This window comes from Guillardia theta, assembly GCF_000315625.1.
Source record: "Guillardia theta CCMP2712 unplaced genomic scaffold GUITHscaffold_83, whole genome shotgun sequence".
Lineage (NCBI taxonomy): Eukaryota > Cryptophyceae > Pyrenomonadales > Geminigeraceae > Guillardia > Guillardia theta.
In genome coordinates, this window is record NW_005434591.1 from 235401 (window position 1) to 251542 (window position 16142).

General features: G+C 51.0%; 6 protein-coding genes across 6 annotated transcripts in view; 2 read left to right on the forward strand and 4 right to left on the reverse strand.

Annotated features, from left to right (window-relative positions):
- Positions 1-1215: 1215 nt before the first annotated feature.
- On the forward strand, positions 1216-1863 carry GUITHDRAFT_154688 (hypothetical protein). Its single transcript, XM_005825493.1, has one exon. It carries the CDS (start codon positions 1573-1575, stop codon positions 1756-1758), a length of 186 nt encoding a protein of 61 aa, XP_005825550.1. The 5' UTR covers positions 1216-1572; the 3' UTR covers positions 1759-1863.
- Positions 1864-1971: 108 nt separating this feature from the next.
- GUITHDRAFT_144167 (hypothetical protein) lies at positions 1972-4962 on the reverse strand (the record flags this gene model as incomplete). Its single annotated transcript, XM_005825494.1, has 12 exons — positions 1972-2001; positions 2086-2166; positions 2208-2578; positions 2623-2746; positions 2787-2879; positions 2931-2999; positions 3051-3173; positions 3226-3306; positions 3369-3426; positions 3561-3581; positions 4017-4216; positions 4276-4962. 12 exons carry the CDS (start codon positions 4960-4962, stop codon positions 1972-1974), a joined length of 1938 nt encoding a protein of 645 aa, XP_005825551.1.
- A 1030-nt stretch (positions 4963-5992) lies between these two features.
- Positions 5993-6923, reverse strand: GUITHDRAFT_160056 (hypothetical protein; the record flags this gene model as incomplete). The annotated part of the gene is made up of 4 exons (XM_005825495.1): positions 6744-6923; positions 6642-6692; positions 6507-6593; positions 5993-6455 (listed from the first exon to the last, which is right to left on the reverse strand). Coding segments are annotated over exons 1-4 (675 nt in total), but the record flags the coding sequence as incomplete, so codon positions are not given.
- Positions 6924-7127: 204 nt separating this feature from the next.
- GUITHDRAFT_154690 (hypothetical protein) lies at positions 7128-8570 on the reverse strand (the record flags this gene model as incomplete). The annotated part of the gene is made up of 2 exons (XM_005825496.1): positions 7312-8570; positions 7128-7267 (listed from the first exon to the last, which is right to left on the reverse strand). Coding segments are annotated over exons 1-2 (886 nt in total), but the record flags the coding sequence as incomplete, so codon positions are not given.
- A 780-nt stretch (positions 8571-9350) lies between these two features.
- Positions 9351-11275, reverse strand: VPS26B (vacuolar protein sorting 26B). Its single transcript, XM_005825497.1, has 4 exons — positions 9905-11275; positions 9798-9851; positions 9589-9691; positions 9351-9538 (listed from the first exon to the last, which is right to left on the reverse strand). Exon 1 carries the CDS (start codon positions 11166-11168, stop codon positions 10122-10124), a length of 1047 nt encoding a protein of 348 aa, XP_005825554.1. The 5' UTR covers positions 11169-11275; the 3' UTR covers positions 9351-9538; positions 9589-9691; positions 9798-9851; positions 9905-10121.
- A 382-nt stretch (positions 11276-11657) lies between these two features.
- COG7 (oligomeric Golgi complex subunit 7) overlaps positions 11658-16142 on the forward strand; it is a gene marked incomplete at both ends in the record, with an annotated part of 5443 nt that continues 958 nt past the window's right edge. The window contains 28 exons of the mRNA XM_005825498.1: positions 11658-11735; positions 12006-12227; positions 12276-12338; positions 12385-12474; positions 12521-12592; positions 12648-12734; positions 12864-12905; positions 12960-13007; positions 13061-13126; positions 13153-13320; positions 13372-13416; positions 13462-13492; positions 13540-13598; positions 13660-13707; positions 13759-13836; positions 13875-13949; positions 13993-14040; positions 14271-14341; positions 14387-14460; positions 14719-14933; positions 15031-15103; positions 15157-15194; positions 15247-15298; positions 15386-15432; positions 15478-15537; positions 15588-15611; positions 15697-15744; positions 15964-16055. Coding sequence (XP_005825555.1) covers positions 11658-11735; positions 12006-12227; positions 12276-12338; positions 12385-12474; positions 12521-12592; positions 12648-12734; positions 12864-12905; positions 12960-13007; positions 13061-13126; positions 13153-13320; positions 13372-13416; positions 13462-13492; positions 13540-13598; positions 13660-13707; positions 13759-13836; positions 13875-13949; positions 13993-14040; positions 14271-14341; positions 14387-14460; positions 14719-14933; positions 15031-15103; positions 15157-15194; positions 15247-15298; positions 15386-15432; positions 15478-15537; positions 15588-15611; positions 15697-15744; positions 15964-16055 — 2114 coding nt within the window. The remainder of the gene's footprint in view (positions 11736-12005; positions 12228-12275; positions 12339-12384; positions 12475-12520; positions 12593-12647; positions 12735-12863; positions 12906-12959; positions 13008-13060; positions 13127-13152; positions 13321-13371; positions 13417-13461; positions 13493-13539; positions 13599-13659; positions 13708-13758; positions 13837-13874; positions 13950-13992; positions 14041-14270; positions 14342-14386; positions 14461-14718; positions 14934-15030; positions 15104-15156; positions 15195-15246; positions 15299-15385; positions 15433-15477; positions 15538-15587; positions 15612-15696; positions 15745-15963; positions 16056-16142) is intronic.

The following is a 16142-nucleotide window of genomic DNA, read 5'->3' on the forward strand; positions in this document are numbered from 1 at the left end:
GGCGGCAGTCAAGGGAGGAGGCCCTGCCTCATCCTGCGGACGCTGGTCATCCTGCCCTAGAGGCACCTTGATCATTGTGCTTGCAAAGTATCCTGGATGAAAAGAATGTATCTTCTCTTCTTCTACCATCGTCTTCGAGCCCTCGCCTCCCCTCGCAGCATGTTCTCTCTCCTCCGTCCTATTGTTTTTGCAAATGTCCTTGTTAAAATCTCGAGTCGCTTTCAAACTTCTTGATCCTGTGCTTGTTCTCCTATCACAACTTAACTCGGCCTCTCTCTCCTTGCTCTCGCCTTATCATGATGTTAGTGACCAACTCACGTGTTGAAACCTTGACCTCAGGGGCTCCCCAACATATCTTTACATTCGTTCCTCACGCTCTCTGAGCTGATAGTATCCTGATCCCTCCTGCTGCTATCAGGCTTCTTCTCGCACTCATTCTTTCCCGGCATGACAAGATTGGAACTGCTTCCTTTGGCAGCAGTTCAGCGCTTAGCGGCCATGACGCGGCTTGGCCAGGCATGATTTGACCGTTTTGAAGCCTCTCATCAGTTCAAGTCTGAACCTTTCCCGGGCACTAAGAACAATCAACAAAACATGAACTTTTGGAGGGCCCGGGCCCGGGGGGGGGGGCTGGCCCGGCGGGGCCGGGGACCTACCCGGCGCGGCTGCTGCCGGCACTCAGTGACTGTAGGCACTGCACGAGTCGCAAACGATAATCGATGATCCGATGATCCGTTCAAGCAATCTGGTCCTCTCAAGTTCAACGGTTTCGGCCGCGTGACAGTGACGGCCGCGGATGCCCGGCCCTGCGGCGGGTCCGACTGCCCCGGCGGCTCAGGCCCGGGCCGAAACCGCCAGCCTGTCACGACCCTTAGTCAAGTTGAATTTATTTCCCTTCGCTCTGAGATAATTGAAATGTTCGAAGCAAATTTGGTAGTTGCACTTTTGAATGGAAAATTACAAATATTGCACAGGTAATATTTGAAAATAACAAATAAGATTTCAAAGTACACAGGATGTCTCTTGACCCTTCGCTTTTCGGAGACCCAACACGGGTCGTTGCCGGAGAATAGAATGCTCCTTATAGTACCGGTACTGCCTCGAATGAGATGTGGTAAAAATGGTACGTAGGGTGGTACATGGGAGAGGGGTAGGGTGCGGGTGGGCTGGCTGTTCAAAAAGCTAGGGGGGTTGACGAAGAGACACCAGCGACAGGTCAGCCATGCCGGAGGGTTGTGTGGATGTTCCAGCGGTCATGCACGTTGGAAGGATCAAAGGAGATGTTGCATAATGAACAATGAGAAGAGAGAATAGGAAGAATGTTGAGACATGTATATGGATCTGAAATGATGAAATGACAAGACGATGCATGCAAGGAAAGCCAGAGGTGATATCAAGGGGATCATTAGTAGAATTGGTAGGGCGAAAGATGATGAGTTTACTTGTCTTGAAAGTCACTGAATATTTCTTGTCTTGCTGTAATTTGTCTTCTATTTCGATCATTGTATTCAACCGTGATTTGATGTGTACTGTGACCGGCAAAGTGGTCAGAATCTCACATATCTTTTCAGAATGCGCACCATCCTCTACGGAAAGAAGGCTGCCAACCTCTACACCCAGGCGTTCGTTCAGAACACCCAGGCCCGTGCTCTCTACCAGGAGTCCGAGGACACCTACTACCGTGCCAACGATGCCGCCTCCTACGATGACTGGCGCCGCGCTCGCCACCAGTGGGACTACTTCTACAACCGCCACTAAGCGTTGTAGCCTCGCAGCTTCACGGATTCTTTTCATGGTGCTCAAGTCGCCGGCAGATTGCCAAATGAGCGTCTAAAGCATTATTTACAGTAAACAGTTGTACACAAAAAATGACGTGATGACATTCAGCCTCAGTCAGCACAACATGCATGAATCCGCCTCTATGTTGATTTCCTGTTCACGACCATCATGTGAAGTGATGATCACCTTCGCCTAGGTGAGATTCAGTACCCACACGATAGCCTGGGATCAACTCACATGATTCCTGTTCGCCCACAAGACCTTGCTCGAAGGAGATGCGGCAAGCAGAGATGTCAACTTGCTCACGTCATGCTTGACGTCAGCGCGGTTGTAGTCCAAGTCAGTCTTGGCTCGCATGGAGGGTTTCTGATTGGACTTCCAACCGATCTGCCGTTCACATCAGTGAGGATCGGACGAGCACAGCTCACCATCTCCTCGTAGGGTTGAGACTGCAGCCTTCCTCGAGCCGTCTTCGACCCTGTGGTGTACGGCACTCGTAGAGGGATCACAGACTGCTCACTCCTGGGTGTCGTTGGCGTCCTGCTCGTGCCCTGCTGCTCTGCATGAGGGCCCGCAGGCCTTGACGTGTGAGCATCTCCCGGGACGAGCCCGAAAGCCTTGAGACTGGCAGGAGTGTCGCTGCTGGGTCTTCTGCTCTCCCTCGCTGAGTTTGGAGGCTCCGAGGACTCAGCGTCCTTGAGTTGTCGTACCCCCAGCATGCTTCCCATGCTCCCTGCGCCCTTGACGTCTCGCGCGTTGGCTTCCTCGGTAGCCACCTTGACGGGAAAGTGCAGGCTGCCTAGAAAAGCTCGTCAAGGGGGTTTGCGAGGGAGGAGCGCCTACTATCGAAGGCCAGGATGGAGGGACTGAGCGACAATGAGGACTTGGAGTGCATGGAAGAGTCCGAGCCGAAGGTCAAGTCGATGTCAAAAGCCACATCCTCCTGCCCATTCCGAATCTTGTGACCCTGGCACGTCAAAGCAGGAGGGAAGGATACAGGAGCTCACCTTAGCTGACTCTTTCGAGGGATGCGCAGAGAGCTCAGACGGTCGCTCGTCGATCGAACTGAGCTCAAGAAAATCTTTTTCCCTCTGGAATCCCTGTGGGAGGTCAGCAGGTCACCGGCAGGGGTCAGACTATGGCTATCTCACCCTGTTCTGATGCAGCCTCTCTCTGCCTGCTCTGCCAAGACTGCGCGGGAAGAAGGCTCGTGAAGCAGGCTGAGCATCAAATTACAACCAGAGCCGCAAGAGAATTTAAACGGCGAGCACTTGAAAAACATTCGACGAAGTTGCGTAGCTTTGCGCGGCGGAAAGTGTTTTTTCCAAGGCATCAACGGCAGAGAATATCCTTTCAATCTTGTTCTGAATCACCAGTACATCAGCATGCTTATCCTGTAGACCATGTTCAATGCTGCAGCCTCGAGAGAAGACCATGATTTCGAACCTGTTTCATTCTGTTCCAGTGTGAATGAATCTTGGACAGTTTCTCCTGGAACGTCTCCTCATATCTTTGATGCAAATCGTCCTGAAGATAAAATCATCTCAACTTGTTTCTTGAGGCGAGCTCAGGTCAGATCGGAATAGCACCAGTGCAACTTGCTTGGACGTTAGCTTTGATTTCAGGGCATCCACTTCATCCGTCAACCTGACAGAGTCTCAACTCGACTGCATATACAAGTGGGTATCAATTACGCTCTTGTCCTCGCAGCCTTCGCAGTAAGATTTGAATAGCGATCTTCGTCAGTTCTAGTCGAAAGGACAAGCAAAAGATTCGGTCACCTCTTCGCCGCGATGGTGTGCCTGAGTGAATGTGTCAGAGCTTGAATCTTGAAAGGTGCATGTTCAGACATTCTTTCTCTCTTCTTCTCTCAACAAATCCTCAAGCTCTTTCTCCCGCTTCAACAGCATGCTCTTTTCGGTCTGCCATGCGGAAGAGGCGTTCCGAAGCCTCCGAAGCTCGCCTTCGGTTTGTATCAAGTTTTCAAAGGTCTGAATTTCTGCAGTCTTGGCTTTTGCCAGTTTTGATTCCAAGTCCCGGACTCGAATCTCTAGCTCTTCGTTTCTCTCGTTTGTCGCCCTCAACATGCTTTCGGATTCAGACAGTTGGTGTAGGAGGTGTTGTCGTGGAACAGGAATCTTTGAGACAGTCCCGAGCTCGTCGGCCGATATCGAAACATTTTCTACAAGGCAACATCATGACACGCTGAATAGATGAAGTCTTGAATCCTTTCTCACCTTTTGACTCCCATGAAAAATGAACTCTTGGAGAAAATTCCTCGATAACTTCTTGAGTACGATGTTGACGTCCATCGCGGGGAGACTCGAAGATTGCTATCAGCAGGTGTGAGCGTCAAGCGACCTGTCATGTCGTTACCATTGCGCTCGTAGGAGATCGATGGAGTGATCCGCCCTCTAGGAGTATCCAACCGATCACCCTGCTTCTCATCTCACAACGGTGCATGTAAATGATCATCCAACATCGCACCTGGATCACCTGTCGGGGAGATGGCTCCGGGATGGAGGAAAGCGGACGGGGAGAAGAGTTGGTATAGTTGGAAGAAGGCGAGTATGGGACGGAAGCACCAGAAGCTCTGGAAACCAGATGATGACTTGTATCTGTGCTAGGTGGAGCCATGTCATTCCCCCCTGAGCGATTTGGAGCGAGGTCTCTCCTGGGAGCAAGGCTCCGTTTCTTGCTGTCGCTCATGCTGGGAGATGCCCTGCTCTTTTCCTGGCTCAACTCCCATTGTCGCAGCATTTCCTCCCGTTCTCTGATGCGCTCCTCTCGTTCTCTCAGCTTTTCTTCTCGAACCATGTCGTCCTTCGTCAAAGGCTGCTGGGACTTGTTTGCCCTCTCCTCTGATTTCCTTGCCGAAGACCTCGGAGCCTCACTGCTCATGGCGGCACTCTTGTGCTCATGTTCTTCTCCTCCTCTTCTGTTCTTGCTGAGAGGTTTCCCCTCCCCTCTCTGCACATCACCCTGGTTTGCCTCCCGCGCAGCCTTGGACTCATCGGTTGCTCTACTCCTATCCAGCTTCTGTTTGCTGTCAGCTCTCGGCTCAGGTTTTCTATCATGCACAGGGCTACTCTCAGCGCGATCCTCTCCTCTCCTCTCCCTCTCCTCCTTGCTTCGCTTCGGCTTTGTTCGGCGCCATTCCTCTTCTGCCCAGCGCGACAGCATTTTGAACCGGCCTACCTCCGCTCCCTCCGGGATTGACCCCTACCCCCCCCTACAGGCATTTACAGAGTGCCCAAGCGTATTTTCACTTCATGCAAGTTGCTACGAGTGCACAAGACGGGAGGGAGGGAGGGAGGGAGGGAGGGAGGGAGGGAGGGAGGGAGGGAGGGAGGGAGGGAGGGAGGGAGGGAGGGAGGGATATGGAGGAGGTTACAGCGTAAAAGGGATGGTACCTGTACCTTTTACTCGGCCATCTACACACGTGAGCCAGGCATCACTCAGTGGGCAGAGAGAAGTCCTGAGTGATGGAGCTGTGAACATGCAACGATGGATACCACTGGTGATCCAACATAACTTTACATCAAGGCATACTGGTAATTTGTCTAGACTGTACAATACCACGCGTCGCCCTGTTTCCCGGAAGCGCTAGATCTCTTAGACGAGCAAGCAGCACAACGTTCCTGGTGAACGGACATGGCGAGTCGAAACGACAGCAACCATGAGTAACAGTCTTGGAGGGTCTCACAGACAAAGCTGTAAGAGCGTCTCGACGTCCAGATGCTGAATTCTCTCGTCTTCATCTTCTCCCAGCCGAGGTTGTCAACCAAGATGTTCGTACCGGAAGATTCGATTGCAAGGATGCTGCACAACTTGAGATGTACCTCCGTGACGGCGTCATCATCAGCTGTTCTCGTGTAGACGAACGAGTCGTGATTGATCGAGCACTTGCGCAGCTGCAGAACGCCCAGAAGTCTTCTAGCTCTCTTCAAGAGGATACCTTCATGCACAGGGGCAGCCTCAGCGATGGACTTGTTGACTTCTGTCTGCTGGGACGTCAAACTTGATCCTTGAACCGAGTCAATCGAGTCGTTTGTGTCGTCGCAGCCGTCGTCACTTTGCTTGCATTTGACGAGGTTCTTATCGTCGGCCTCTACGTCTGCCGTCTTGCAAGTGTCGCTCGTCTCCTTCAGCAGCGAGTGATCCCACGAGCTCAGCAACTTCGATAGATCCGGTTTGAATAAATTGCGGCCGCTTGATCGCCTGAATCTGTTGGGCTCGTCCGAGACAAGCTTCGGTTCCTCAGGACACTGCTTGTTTTCTCCGACTGAAACCCTATCCCCGTCGGATATAGACGAAGATTCGGAAGTGCTCAAAGCCGCTGAACTCGTACAGACTAGGGGCAGGTCGACTTTGTTGCTCATTTCAAGGTCGCTGTCCTCGGTCATGAGGTCGGGATCCTTGCAAGGGAGCTGCCGTCCTTCCTCTCGCGGGGTCTGCGACATCCAAGGCCTGCCCGCGCATCCTCTCGGGCTTGTTAAGAGCAAGGGAGACTGCAGCGGCAACCTGACGAAAGGTCGCTCAAGCGACGTCTGACTGCTGCTCGACCTTGAGCCTTTCAAGCTGAGGAAGGAGGATTTCCTCTCCGAGCGTATCAAGTCAAACTCCCAATCCTCTGAGCGCAGGCTCATGCTCGGCTTGCTTGGATTTTGAACACGCTGTGAAAATCAGTGCGAGTCATGTCATGCAAATCACTACAGCAACATTACCAGTTTCGATTCCACGCTGAACAACCGATCTTCCATTGTATACAGCATCGAATTCAAATGGTTGAATCTTGCGTCCACTTGGGAGAACTGTTTCGCTAGTCACAAGCAGCCCCATCAACAGGAAAGTCCAATCACCTCCTCGACTGAAGCCTCTGCATGCTTTTCTGGGTCTTCGTCCTTCAACACCTGCCCAGTCTCAGTCAGACACTTTGCATCGAAGTTTGTGTTGGGAGCAACATGATCATTCTCTGAACTTGTCTTGCTCCCTGAACGATCAGTCCAGCTGAGCTGCTGCTGAGTATGATTGTGCATCAAGTAGTCATAATCCGACACCACGAAGAGACATTCGTGAGAAGACTCAACGCTGATGTTATCGCTGATACTCGCGTTGTCACTGTGCACAGCGCTGCCTCCATTCTTCAGCAGAAAATTGTTTTCGATGAGGAATTTCTCACACTTGGAACACAAGTGACTGTTTTCACAAATGTTTGGAACTGCTCTCAATTTCACTGTTCGTGCGAAGGAGACAAAGCGCAAGGTCGAGAGGGATTCTTCAAAATTATCTTTCGAAGGGGAAATGTGTCCAATAATAGATATGAAAGAATTTCGACTGAGAGAGTCTTTGAGAAGGAAGGTCAATTTTGAGGATCGGTATGGTACATGATTGCTGCTCTCTGCCAAAGAGGTGATCACTTTCCCGAGGTTCAACAAGGATTTGTTGATGTGGTTTGCTTCATTCAGGCCATAGTTGTTGTTGAAACCTGTGATGGGGATCAGATGGAGAGGATGGTCGACATGGGGGCACCTGTCACTTTGCCTCGCTCACTGCCTGCAAGGTCTACGAGGGTCAAACGAGAGTAGTTTCTTCTCAGGTACATATGCTTGTCCTCCTCGATGCAGATGTGAAAGAATATGACGAGATGTGAACGACTGGACCTTGAGTTCACATTGTTAGAGTCACTATGCCTCAGTCGGAATGCCCGTCGAATCAGCTTCTTCGCATGCTCGTATGCTGACAAAGCGACTTCGTTAGCTCCTTCCACTACCACTCCCTTGTCGGGACTTTCCGAGACGCTGAGTGCGACATTTCTGTTTGTCAAGTCATACACCTTCTCGTTGTAGACTTCCAGAAAAGAAGCAGACACGAGAACTCGCTTTGACGCGTTCTCGCTAGAAGAGGCTTGTTCGAACACGTTTTTGATCACTCGCAAGCAAAGGCCATCTTCGCACGATGCCTCCCCTGGTTTGCCGACCATAGTGTAAGTCTTTCCGCTTGCAGTGGGTCCATAGGCGAGGATTGTGGCATTCATTCCCGTGAGAGCTTTCTCACTTACTTCCTTGCCGGTCTGTTCAAACACATCGATCTGAGACGCTTCTTCCGACAAGACTCCGTCGAATTCAAAGGCAACGCTGACATGCCTTTCGTCCTCAGCATGCGACATGCATTCATCTGAAAGGGATAACGAGATGCTCCTGCGGGAATCAATCTTGATGCTGTAGAAAGTATCCTCCTCCAGTGACACTCTTGGACGGACTCTGATGAAGACTCGCGCTCTGTTTTCCATGGTGGACTAATTCCAATGAGCTTGATTCAAACAGACGCGAGGTTGCTCTCCATCATCATCATCTCTTCGAGAATCATCACACAGAAGCCCTGTCGCTAATACGTCTCAAGTTGCTGATTCTGCATGTTGCCTCAGTCCAAACCAAGTCTAATCCCTGAATGCCTATCTTAGGACAAAAACTCAGTCAGGTGAAACGCTTCGAGACACATAAACACAAGCTCTTTCAGACAGTGACAAACATCTGTTCCATAGCTGAGTCTTCAACGACTTCACAAGCATCTCATCTCACTTCTCTTGTTCCCTTCACCCCTCACGTGTGGTTCAAATCTAAGCGGTAGATGCGGATGCACTCGACTACACGAGGAAGGAAGGAGACGTCAACTGGTTGGACTCATTCGACAGACAGCTGTTGTATCCGTTGCCGCATGACTTGTCGCCACGTTCAACGGTTTCATCTCCTCCCTCTCGCACCATGCCGCTTCTGTTACCTACCGCTCTTTTTCGTGCACTTCATGCCTCATGGAAGTGTATACCCCCCCAGAGAGACAAGGGGCGTCAACCCCCATGGATATGAGATAATCACTCACCCACTCCTCACCATTTATTACCAGAATCTTAATATCTTTTGATGGTTTGTATACATAATTTAGCTTAACTTTAATACTGAAATGGTTCACCATTCCTTGACATGGCCAAGACTACTTGCATAGGCCCCCCACTTTGGTGTCCACAAATGGACGTTTGAGCCAGGGACGCATATTCAAAATGTATCAAAAATACATGAAATCGTGATATGAGAATTTGAATTTTTTTCCATGCATGTTGCAGCCACCGGCCTGGCTCCGTCTGAATTCAGAGCAAATTTAAGTAAAACTTCAGTACCAATTCTACGCAATTCACTGGCTTCCGGGGCCATAAGACCTCTAGTGCACAGCGGCAGCCTCTAGTGTTTCTCTCCGTTTATGCCCCGGCCGGGGCCGGGCCGGGTCTACCGCCCGGGGGGGACCGTACCGAGGCGGTGCCAGTGGTGCTGGGGACAACTGAAATGGTTGTCGGGAGAGGAATGGGCAGCAATGGGGTCATAGGAAGAGAGGAGGAATGAAGGTTGAGAAAGTAGTGAGGAAACAGGGAAGATACCTTGAAACTAGCATTTGAGATTGATGGCTCGATGTATTGGAGAAGAAGTAGCAGACTATTGCAGATTGCCTAGTTCCCATTGACACTAGAGGATCATATTGTTGGGGTTGAAATGATACAGTCCACTCATTGTATCTGTGATAGTTTGAGTATCAACCACATCAATTTGATCGCAACAAGAGTATCTCCTTGCACCGCGGGACAAGCTCATGAGCCGACAAGGCGTACAAGAGTCGGTCAACTTCTTGCCTCGCATCCCCAAGACACCAAGAAAAGGAAAGTCAAGCGAAGATGACTCGAAGGACAAGCTGAATGATCCTGTATCAACAGGTCTTCTTGTTGTCTTCAAATTATTCTTGTGTTTTCTTACAGCGTGCAAGGCCTCGTCAGGGTGAAACAGTGCGGGTTGTGCGGCCTGGAGTTTGAAGAGCACAATCTTCCCGGAATAGTTTCGTTTCAAGCGATTGCAAACTTGCGGAAGAAGTGAGTTATTTTTGCCTCCCTCCCATTATGTTGAGACATGGTCTTGATGCATGGATTTAATCTCCATGTTTTGCATTGGTGGAAAGGTTGTGAGTTTGGAGTGCAGATGGGGAGCTGGTATACCATCGACAGACGCAAGGCTTCGATCGGCATCGGCGCGGTAATTGACTTGAATGTGTGGAGGACATGTGACGATTTGCTTGCTTTGCTCAGCTACTCTTCTGTCAAACTCTGTGCCTTCTGTTATCAGTTTTTTTATGACACAGAGGAGGCGTGAGAAGGGAGGTCCGGGTTAACAGCTTTCATTACGAGATTCAATCAAAGCTGAACGAAACGAATCAAACCGATAATATCAGGGTTGTACGAGGCATTCTCTTCCGTATACAACTACACCACGCTTTCACTCGTTTGGACAGTTCTCTCCACAGTTTCACCAAATCCCACTCTTGGCATTCTTGTCTTGCCTTGCGTTAAAATCAGCCCAGTTCTTCTCAACCCCTTCTTCTGTATTCCATGGAGGATTATCGCCAGTGATCTTCTTCCGATGAAAGACAATCTCGCACTGTTTGAAGAATTGTCGTCCTCGCTCGTCTATCAGCGATAGTCTGATCTGGTACTTGACGTTCACCTTCGGATGCTTCAGGGTTGGCCCGATCCCAACCCCAGCCAGAGGCCACCTGACAGGCACGCTTTCTCCTCTCCCTGGCGTCCCGTCCATAATCTCCATCTTGCTCACTGGCTCAGAAAAGACCAGACGTGGACTGTAACGATCTCGCGGCTCAACCGTCTCGACTTTGATGAGGATGGTTTCCATGGCGATGATGTTGAGACGCACGATCTGGAACTGAATGCACCCTGTCAAGATGGAGTCCAGCGCGTAGTGCGAGTGCGCGTACATGAAGGAGATGTGAATGCAGTCCTGTACCCCCACGTCCATCTTGATGGGAGGGTTGTTGTCATCGGTGGGTATCTTGTCGCTCAGGAGCTGCACAGCGAAGTCCTGCTCGTGCATGATATCGCCCCTGAAGCCACGTCTGATCACGATCCGCAGGAAGTATCGGATGTAACCGAAGTGACCATAGTAAGAGTCGTAGGGCTTCTGCACGGCACCGAAGTTGAAATCGAACTTGTGCTCCCCGGGCTCCAGGCGACCGAGGGGGGCAACATCCCTGGACAAGAAGAGGAATTGATCCTTCTCGATGTAATCGAACTCTGGGTTTTCAATAATCTCTGATCGTCCGATGAGCTCCAAAGATATCCCTTCGTGATCAAGGTACCTTCCTTCCTTTACCGAAATCAAGAGATTGCCGGCAACCTCCTCGCTCTCTCCCATGACAGGGCAGGTTAATTCGTTGTTCTCATAGTTCACGTTGACAAACTCTCTCTGCTCTTGATCCTTCAGCTTGATGTCCAAAGTCCAGGACGATTCGAGCACACCTTGCACGAATGAGCTGACCTGATTGGCAAAAGCCAACATGACGGCGAGGAGACAGAGGTCGAACAGTCAGAAGTGATGCTCTTCAAGGCCCTCTCTGCTCTGTCGCGATGTCAATGTATGACTGTGTAGTGGTTGCTTGCCCTTCACGCTCTTGCTCCTCCTCCTGCCTCCTCCTCCGACCCTCTCATGCTCGCATCTTCATCCTGTGACGAAGCGCAGGGAACTTGAAAGGGGGGTGGTCGTTATGACGGGGTCATAAATGGTGGGGTGGGGTTGTGGACTTGTATAGATAATCTGGAAGGAATTGAGTAATTTATGAGGGGTGGGGGTCAGGTATGTTGTTGAAATGAATGGCAGGGGTGGGGTGGGGTAGATCGGCATTGGACGATTCCAGGATCATGCCGTACATTTTATTAGGAGGAAGTGAGAGCAGGAGGAAGGGCAGGGAGAGTAAGGGAGTAAGGGGAGAACCAGGAGGTTGATGATGACGACATGGAGGAGGACGATGATTAGGATGTGAACGATGATATGGACGAGGGCGAGGGCGAGGGCGAGGACGAGGACGAGGTGGAGAGGGTGGAGGAAGAACTTGGAGGGCGAGGAGAAGTAAAGACAACCAAAGCTCCTAGGGATTTCGAGGCGACAAGAAAAAGAGAGATGAAGTTTAGGGTTTAGCCAAAGGTAGAAGCGAAGCTTGCATGATGTACTCTCCCATGAAGAAAAACTGTGTTCCATAGTTGCCAGAATGGAAGAGCGTTGAAGGATTTCAGCAGATGAAAATCTTTACGATGATAAGGAGTCGTTTGAGATATTGCTGTGAGAATAGAGAGATACACGAAAGATGCTTCATGCTGCTCCTGACCTTGTGTTGTTCAGATGGAGCTGGATGAGTTCTGCCAGGATGACTTCGACGTCAAGCGCTGGGTCAACGAGCAAGTACGCTCCAGCACCGCCCTTGCAGAGGCCGCAGGGCACGTGAAAGGGTCGAATGTAGATGATCACCTGGCAACCCTCGTGGTGAAGCTTCAGCTGCTGAGCCAGTCGACGAACAAGTCCATAGATGACTCGGCTGTCAAGCTTCTCTCAGAGCTACCCAAGGTTGAGGACCTGACTTGTCAAGCCTCGCACCTGACTTGCCTCCTCCAGGCCATGATAGATATACAGCGAGTGGGGAGCGATGCCGAGCTGCTGGCACATCAGATGGCACAGGTGAGGTCTGCGCCCTCGTCTGCTGGGGTTGACGCTTGCTGTCAAGGTGCTCGACAAGGTGTCGGAGGTCGAGAGGAGCGGGCAGCAGACAGTCGCGGCCTTGGCTACCTTGGATGCGATCAAGACGAGGATGGAGGTGAGGGCATGAAGGAGGTGTGAAGGATCGCTGATGACGAGGACAGGAATGCGCTCATGCGCTGGGAGAGGCTGACAATTTGACGAGGACGCTCGCGCAGATTGAGCCTCTCTTTCAGGTGGAACGAGTTCGCAGCTTCCTCCCGGGAGTGACTTGCGTACATGATGCGGCAGGTGGATGAGCTGAAGCAGATCGCTGCTCGACTGGGCAGTCTCAGACGAAGCTTGCAAGCCATGGGGAACCTGGAAGAGTTCAGTGAGGTCGGAAAGCTAAAACATGTCTGCTTCGCCCTCGCTGTTGTATGCCAGGAGGCATCTTGTTTCTTGCGATGTTTTGAATGATGATCGACGTGGTTGTTTGTCTGAGTGGTCGTTTCTTGCTCACAACAGGCAGCCAACACGCTGAAGTCTTACGAGGATCGACTAGAGAAGGTCAGTACATGATGCCAGGGGGTTTTCAGCAAGACAATGACTGTCAGCGGACAGCGTATGAGCTCGAAGCTAAAGGAGGGGATCGAGCAGCTGGACGTCCAGGTGCTGCCTGCTGTTTCCTCCGACTGAGATTGTCTCTGACCGATATTTGACAGGCCACGAAGGACTGTCTCGAGATTTACGATCAGATGCAGGTGGTTGCTGGGTATCCTGTTGGGGAGGTGCTGGCGATAATCTGAGGTGGCAGAGGAGGGATATTCTGATCACCCGATACGTTCAAGCTCGCAAGCCCCATCTGATCAAGGTCCTCAAGAGAGATTGGCAGGGACTGTTGGTGATGTTCAATCAGATCTATTCGACCTTCTCCGAGTCAAAGTCTGTGGAGTACCTTTCTCGTCTGTCCACTCTGAAAGAGGTAAGAGACTGGCGAAGGGTTTGAGTGCTGTTCTTGCTGATTTGGTCTTAGGATTTCGAGAAAGCTCTGCAGACGGAGATGGATTGGTGTATCCAAGTATCCTGAGTCGCCTTCCACATTGGTTCTTTACGATTGTGTTAGGTGTTTCCAGACAGTGCTATCTTTGTCTCCTGTGAGTTTCTCTTGTTATCTGAGCATTTTGATCTGAATATTCTCCAGCTCTTTGGATTGATTTTATCAAGACCATCTCGACCCCATTTCAAAACTCAATGTCAGAAGTGAGTGAATGGATTGTTATCTGCCGGTGAGAGAGGCGTTTGAATTTAACTTGGATTTCAGGAGTTCTTCGAAGCAAGCAAGACAAACGAAAATTTCCACACAGTCAAGGTCGGAGAATCAAGCTTTTTTGTAGCTTTGTTCTGAAGAGCACATTTTCAGAACATCTTGGTCGAAATTTCGAACATTGCGATCACTGTTGGAGATTTGCTTTCAAGGAACAAACTGCAAGAGGTACAAGTGAGGGTAAACATCACATGTTAACCACAATGATGCAGACTGATGTCAGCCAAGCGATCATAACGACCATGTCTTTGATTGAACGCGTTCAGAAGGATTATCCAGCAAAGGAGGTGAGGACTGAGAGCTTGCTGGTGAAAGTGACATGTTGTCAAGGCAAAGAGACTGGAGAAAGAATTCGAGATGACAAAGAGAAGTTTGAAGGTGAACACATTAGCACAACACATTAGCACAACACATTAGCACAACACATTAGCACAACAACAGAGCAAAATTCGACATGGGGGAGGAGGATATGAATGACCTTGACCTTGACCTTGACATTGACATTGATGATGCTGGAAGAGGAGGTGGTGGTGTTGATGGTGGAGATGGAGAAGAAGTAGATGGAGGAGGAGGATTAGATAGAGATGGAGATGATTCATTCATTTCAGGAGATGCACACCTTCGGGGAGAGTTTGGATCTCTTTGAGACCGTCACGTCCAAGTCCTTCGCTTCCCTGAGGTTCGAATTCCTTGCCATGTTGCGATCGCTGACAGAGACGAGCAGAGCAGCAGGGGAGCATTCGATCGAGTTCACTGGGGGGGCAGAAGCTGTGACGACGGCTCGCATGGTCGATGAAGGTAAGACGCCCCCTCCCTCCTCCCTCCTGCATTGATCTCCTTATTCTCCTTCCATTCTTCAATCCCTTCCTCGTTCTGGTACTCCCTCTCTTCGGCCTCTACCCTCCCCATCTTCCCCCTCCCCCTCCCTCTCTCTCCCTCGCTCTCTTTCCCTCCCCCTCTCCCCCCGCTCCTTCCCTCCCTCTCCCTCTCCCCCCTCGCTATCTTCTCATCTTTTCCCCCTCCTCCCCCCTCCTCCATCTCACCCTTCTCGCGCAGCATTCGGCAGCTTTCTGCAGGCGTTGGGGGCAGGGGTTGAGCGTCTGCGGGAGATCGCGAAGCTGGACGAGGCGCGGAAGGGAGGGGAGGTGAAGGCGAAGAGCAGCAGCGACAAGGAGGGAGGAGAGAACGACGAGATGCGATTGGTTGATGAGGCCGACTCGGATATGCTGGACCTTGTCGATGGCAATGAGAAAGATTGGACGTTCCTGCAGGTTATTCTTGTCTTTGATGATGATGATACTAATGATGATGATCATGTTGTTCGGGAGGTGGTAGTGAGTTTGTTAATGATGATCGTGTTTGTATCAGGGTGCCATTTCTCTTCTGTCTTTGGCCGACGCGCTTCCCAAACAGCTGCAGGAGCTTGATGATCGTATCAAAGGTTGTTCATTTTGTTATGATGATGATCTTGTTCAACTCACTTTCTGCTTCAAGAACTCGTTTGCAGATTCGGACAGCAGCTGTTTGAACCCGTAAGCATCTGCATGTGCACTCATTGTTCTCCTTGCCTGACCTACCACCAAGACAACCATCAAGTCTGCAATGCAGTCGCCGCCCGTCCGCTACATCTTGTCAGGTAGGACAGCGCGGTTGAGAAGCTCATTCCTGACTTCATCGACTGATTTGACTCGTTGTCGTTCATCTGAGCTGAGTTTGACTGCAGATGCTCAACGGCTCCCGGCTCTCGAGAAGCTGATCGCCAAGTCCAAGGTAAGCTGGGAACCTCCTGGGAGTGTTGCGTGACTAGTCATGCAGACGAAAGATTTCATCTGTCTTGTCAGGAGCCCGTCGATGTTGCAGTCGCATCGTGCTAAGGTGAAGAAGTGATGGTGGTGGTAATAAAGTTTGGTTGAGATTGATTGCAGGTTGAACTTCTTCTACAAGACACGGTTGGCTTGTTGTTGTTTGATTTGACATTGACCTCAATGACCTGCTCGTGCTTGTCTTGCTGTCTCTGACTTGTTCGCTTCTCAGGCGTTGAGCTTTGTTCGCCGCCAACTGATCAACGTCGCTAAGTTGCAAGTGAGAGACCGATGGGAAAAGCAGGAGGAGAGAAGGATTGAAGGAGCAAGGCAGAGGGAGGAAGACAGGGAGGGGAGGGAGAAGACAGAGGGGAGGGGAGGGAGGGGAGGGAGGGGAGGGAGGGGAGGGGAGGGAGAGGACAGAGGGGAGGGGAGGGAGGGGAGTGTGAGGGGAGGGAGGGGAGGGGAGGGAGCAAGGGATTGTGATGAGACGTTTCAGGTGTGGGGTGAGAACAAAAAGAAAGGTCACCTCCCGTCCTTCTCCTCCTCTCCTCTCCCGCACGTCACCAACATCGCCGAGCATCTCTTCTCGTGAGTTAACTCCTCCTGTTGCAGCCTCCCCTTTCCCCCCCCTGGTTTGCCTTATCCTCTTCTGCCATCTCCTCTCTCCTCCTCCCT

What these genes read in the sequence shown, in the direction of transcription:
- GUITHDRAFT_154688 (XM_005825493.1), top strand. Translation starts at nt 1,573, where the DNA reads ATGCGCACCATCCTCTACGGAAAGAAGGCTGCCAACCTCTACACCCAG.
- VPS26B (XM_005825497.1), bottom strand. Translation starts at nt 11,168, where the DNA reads ATGTTGGCTTTTGCCAATCAGGTCAGCTCATTCGTGCAAGGTGTGCTC.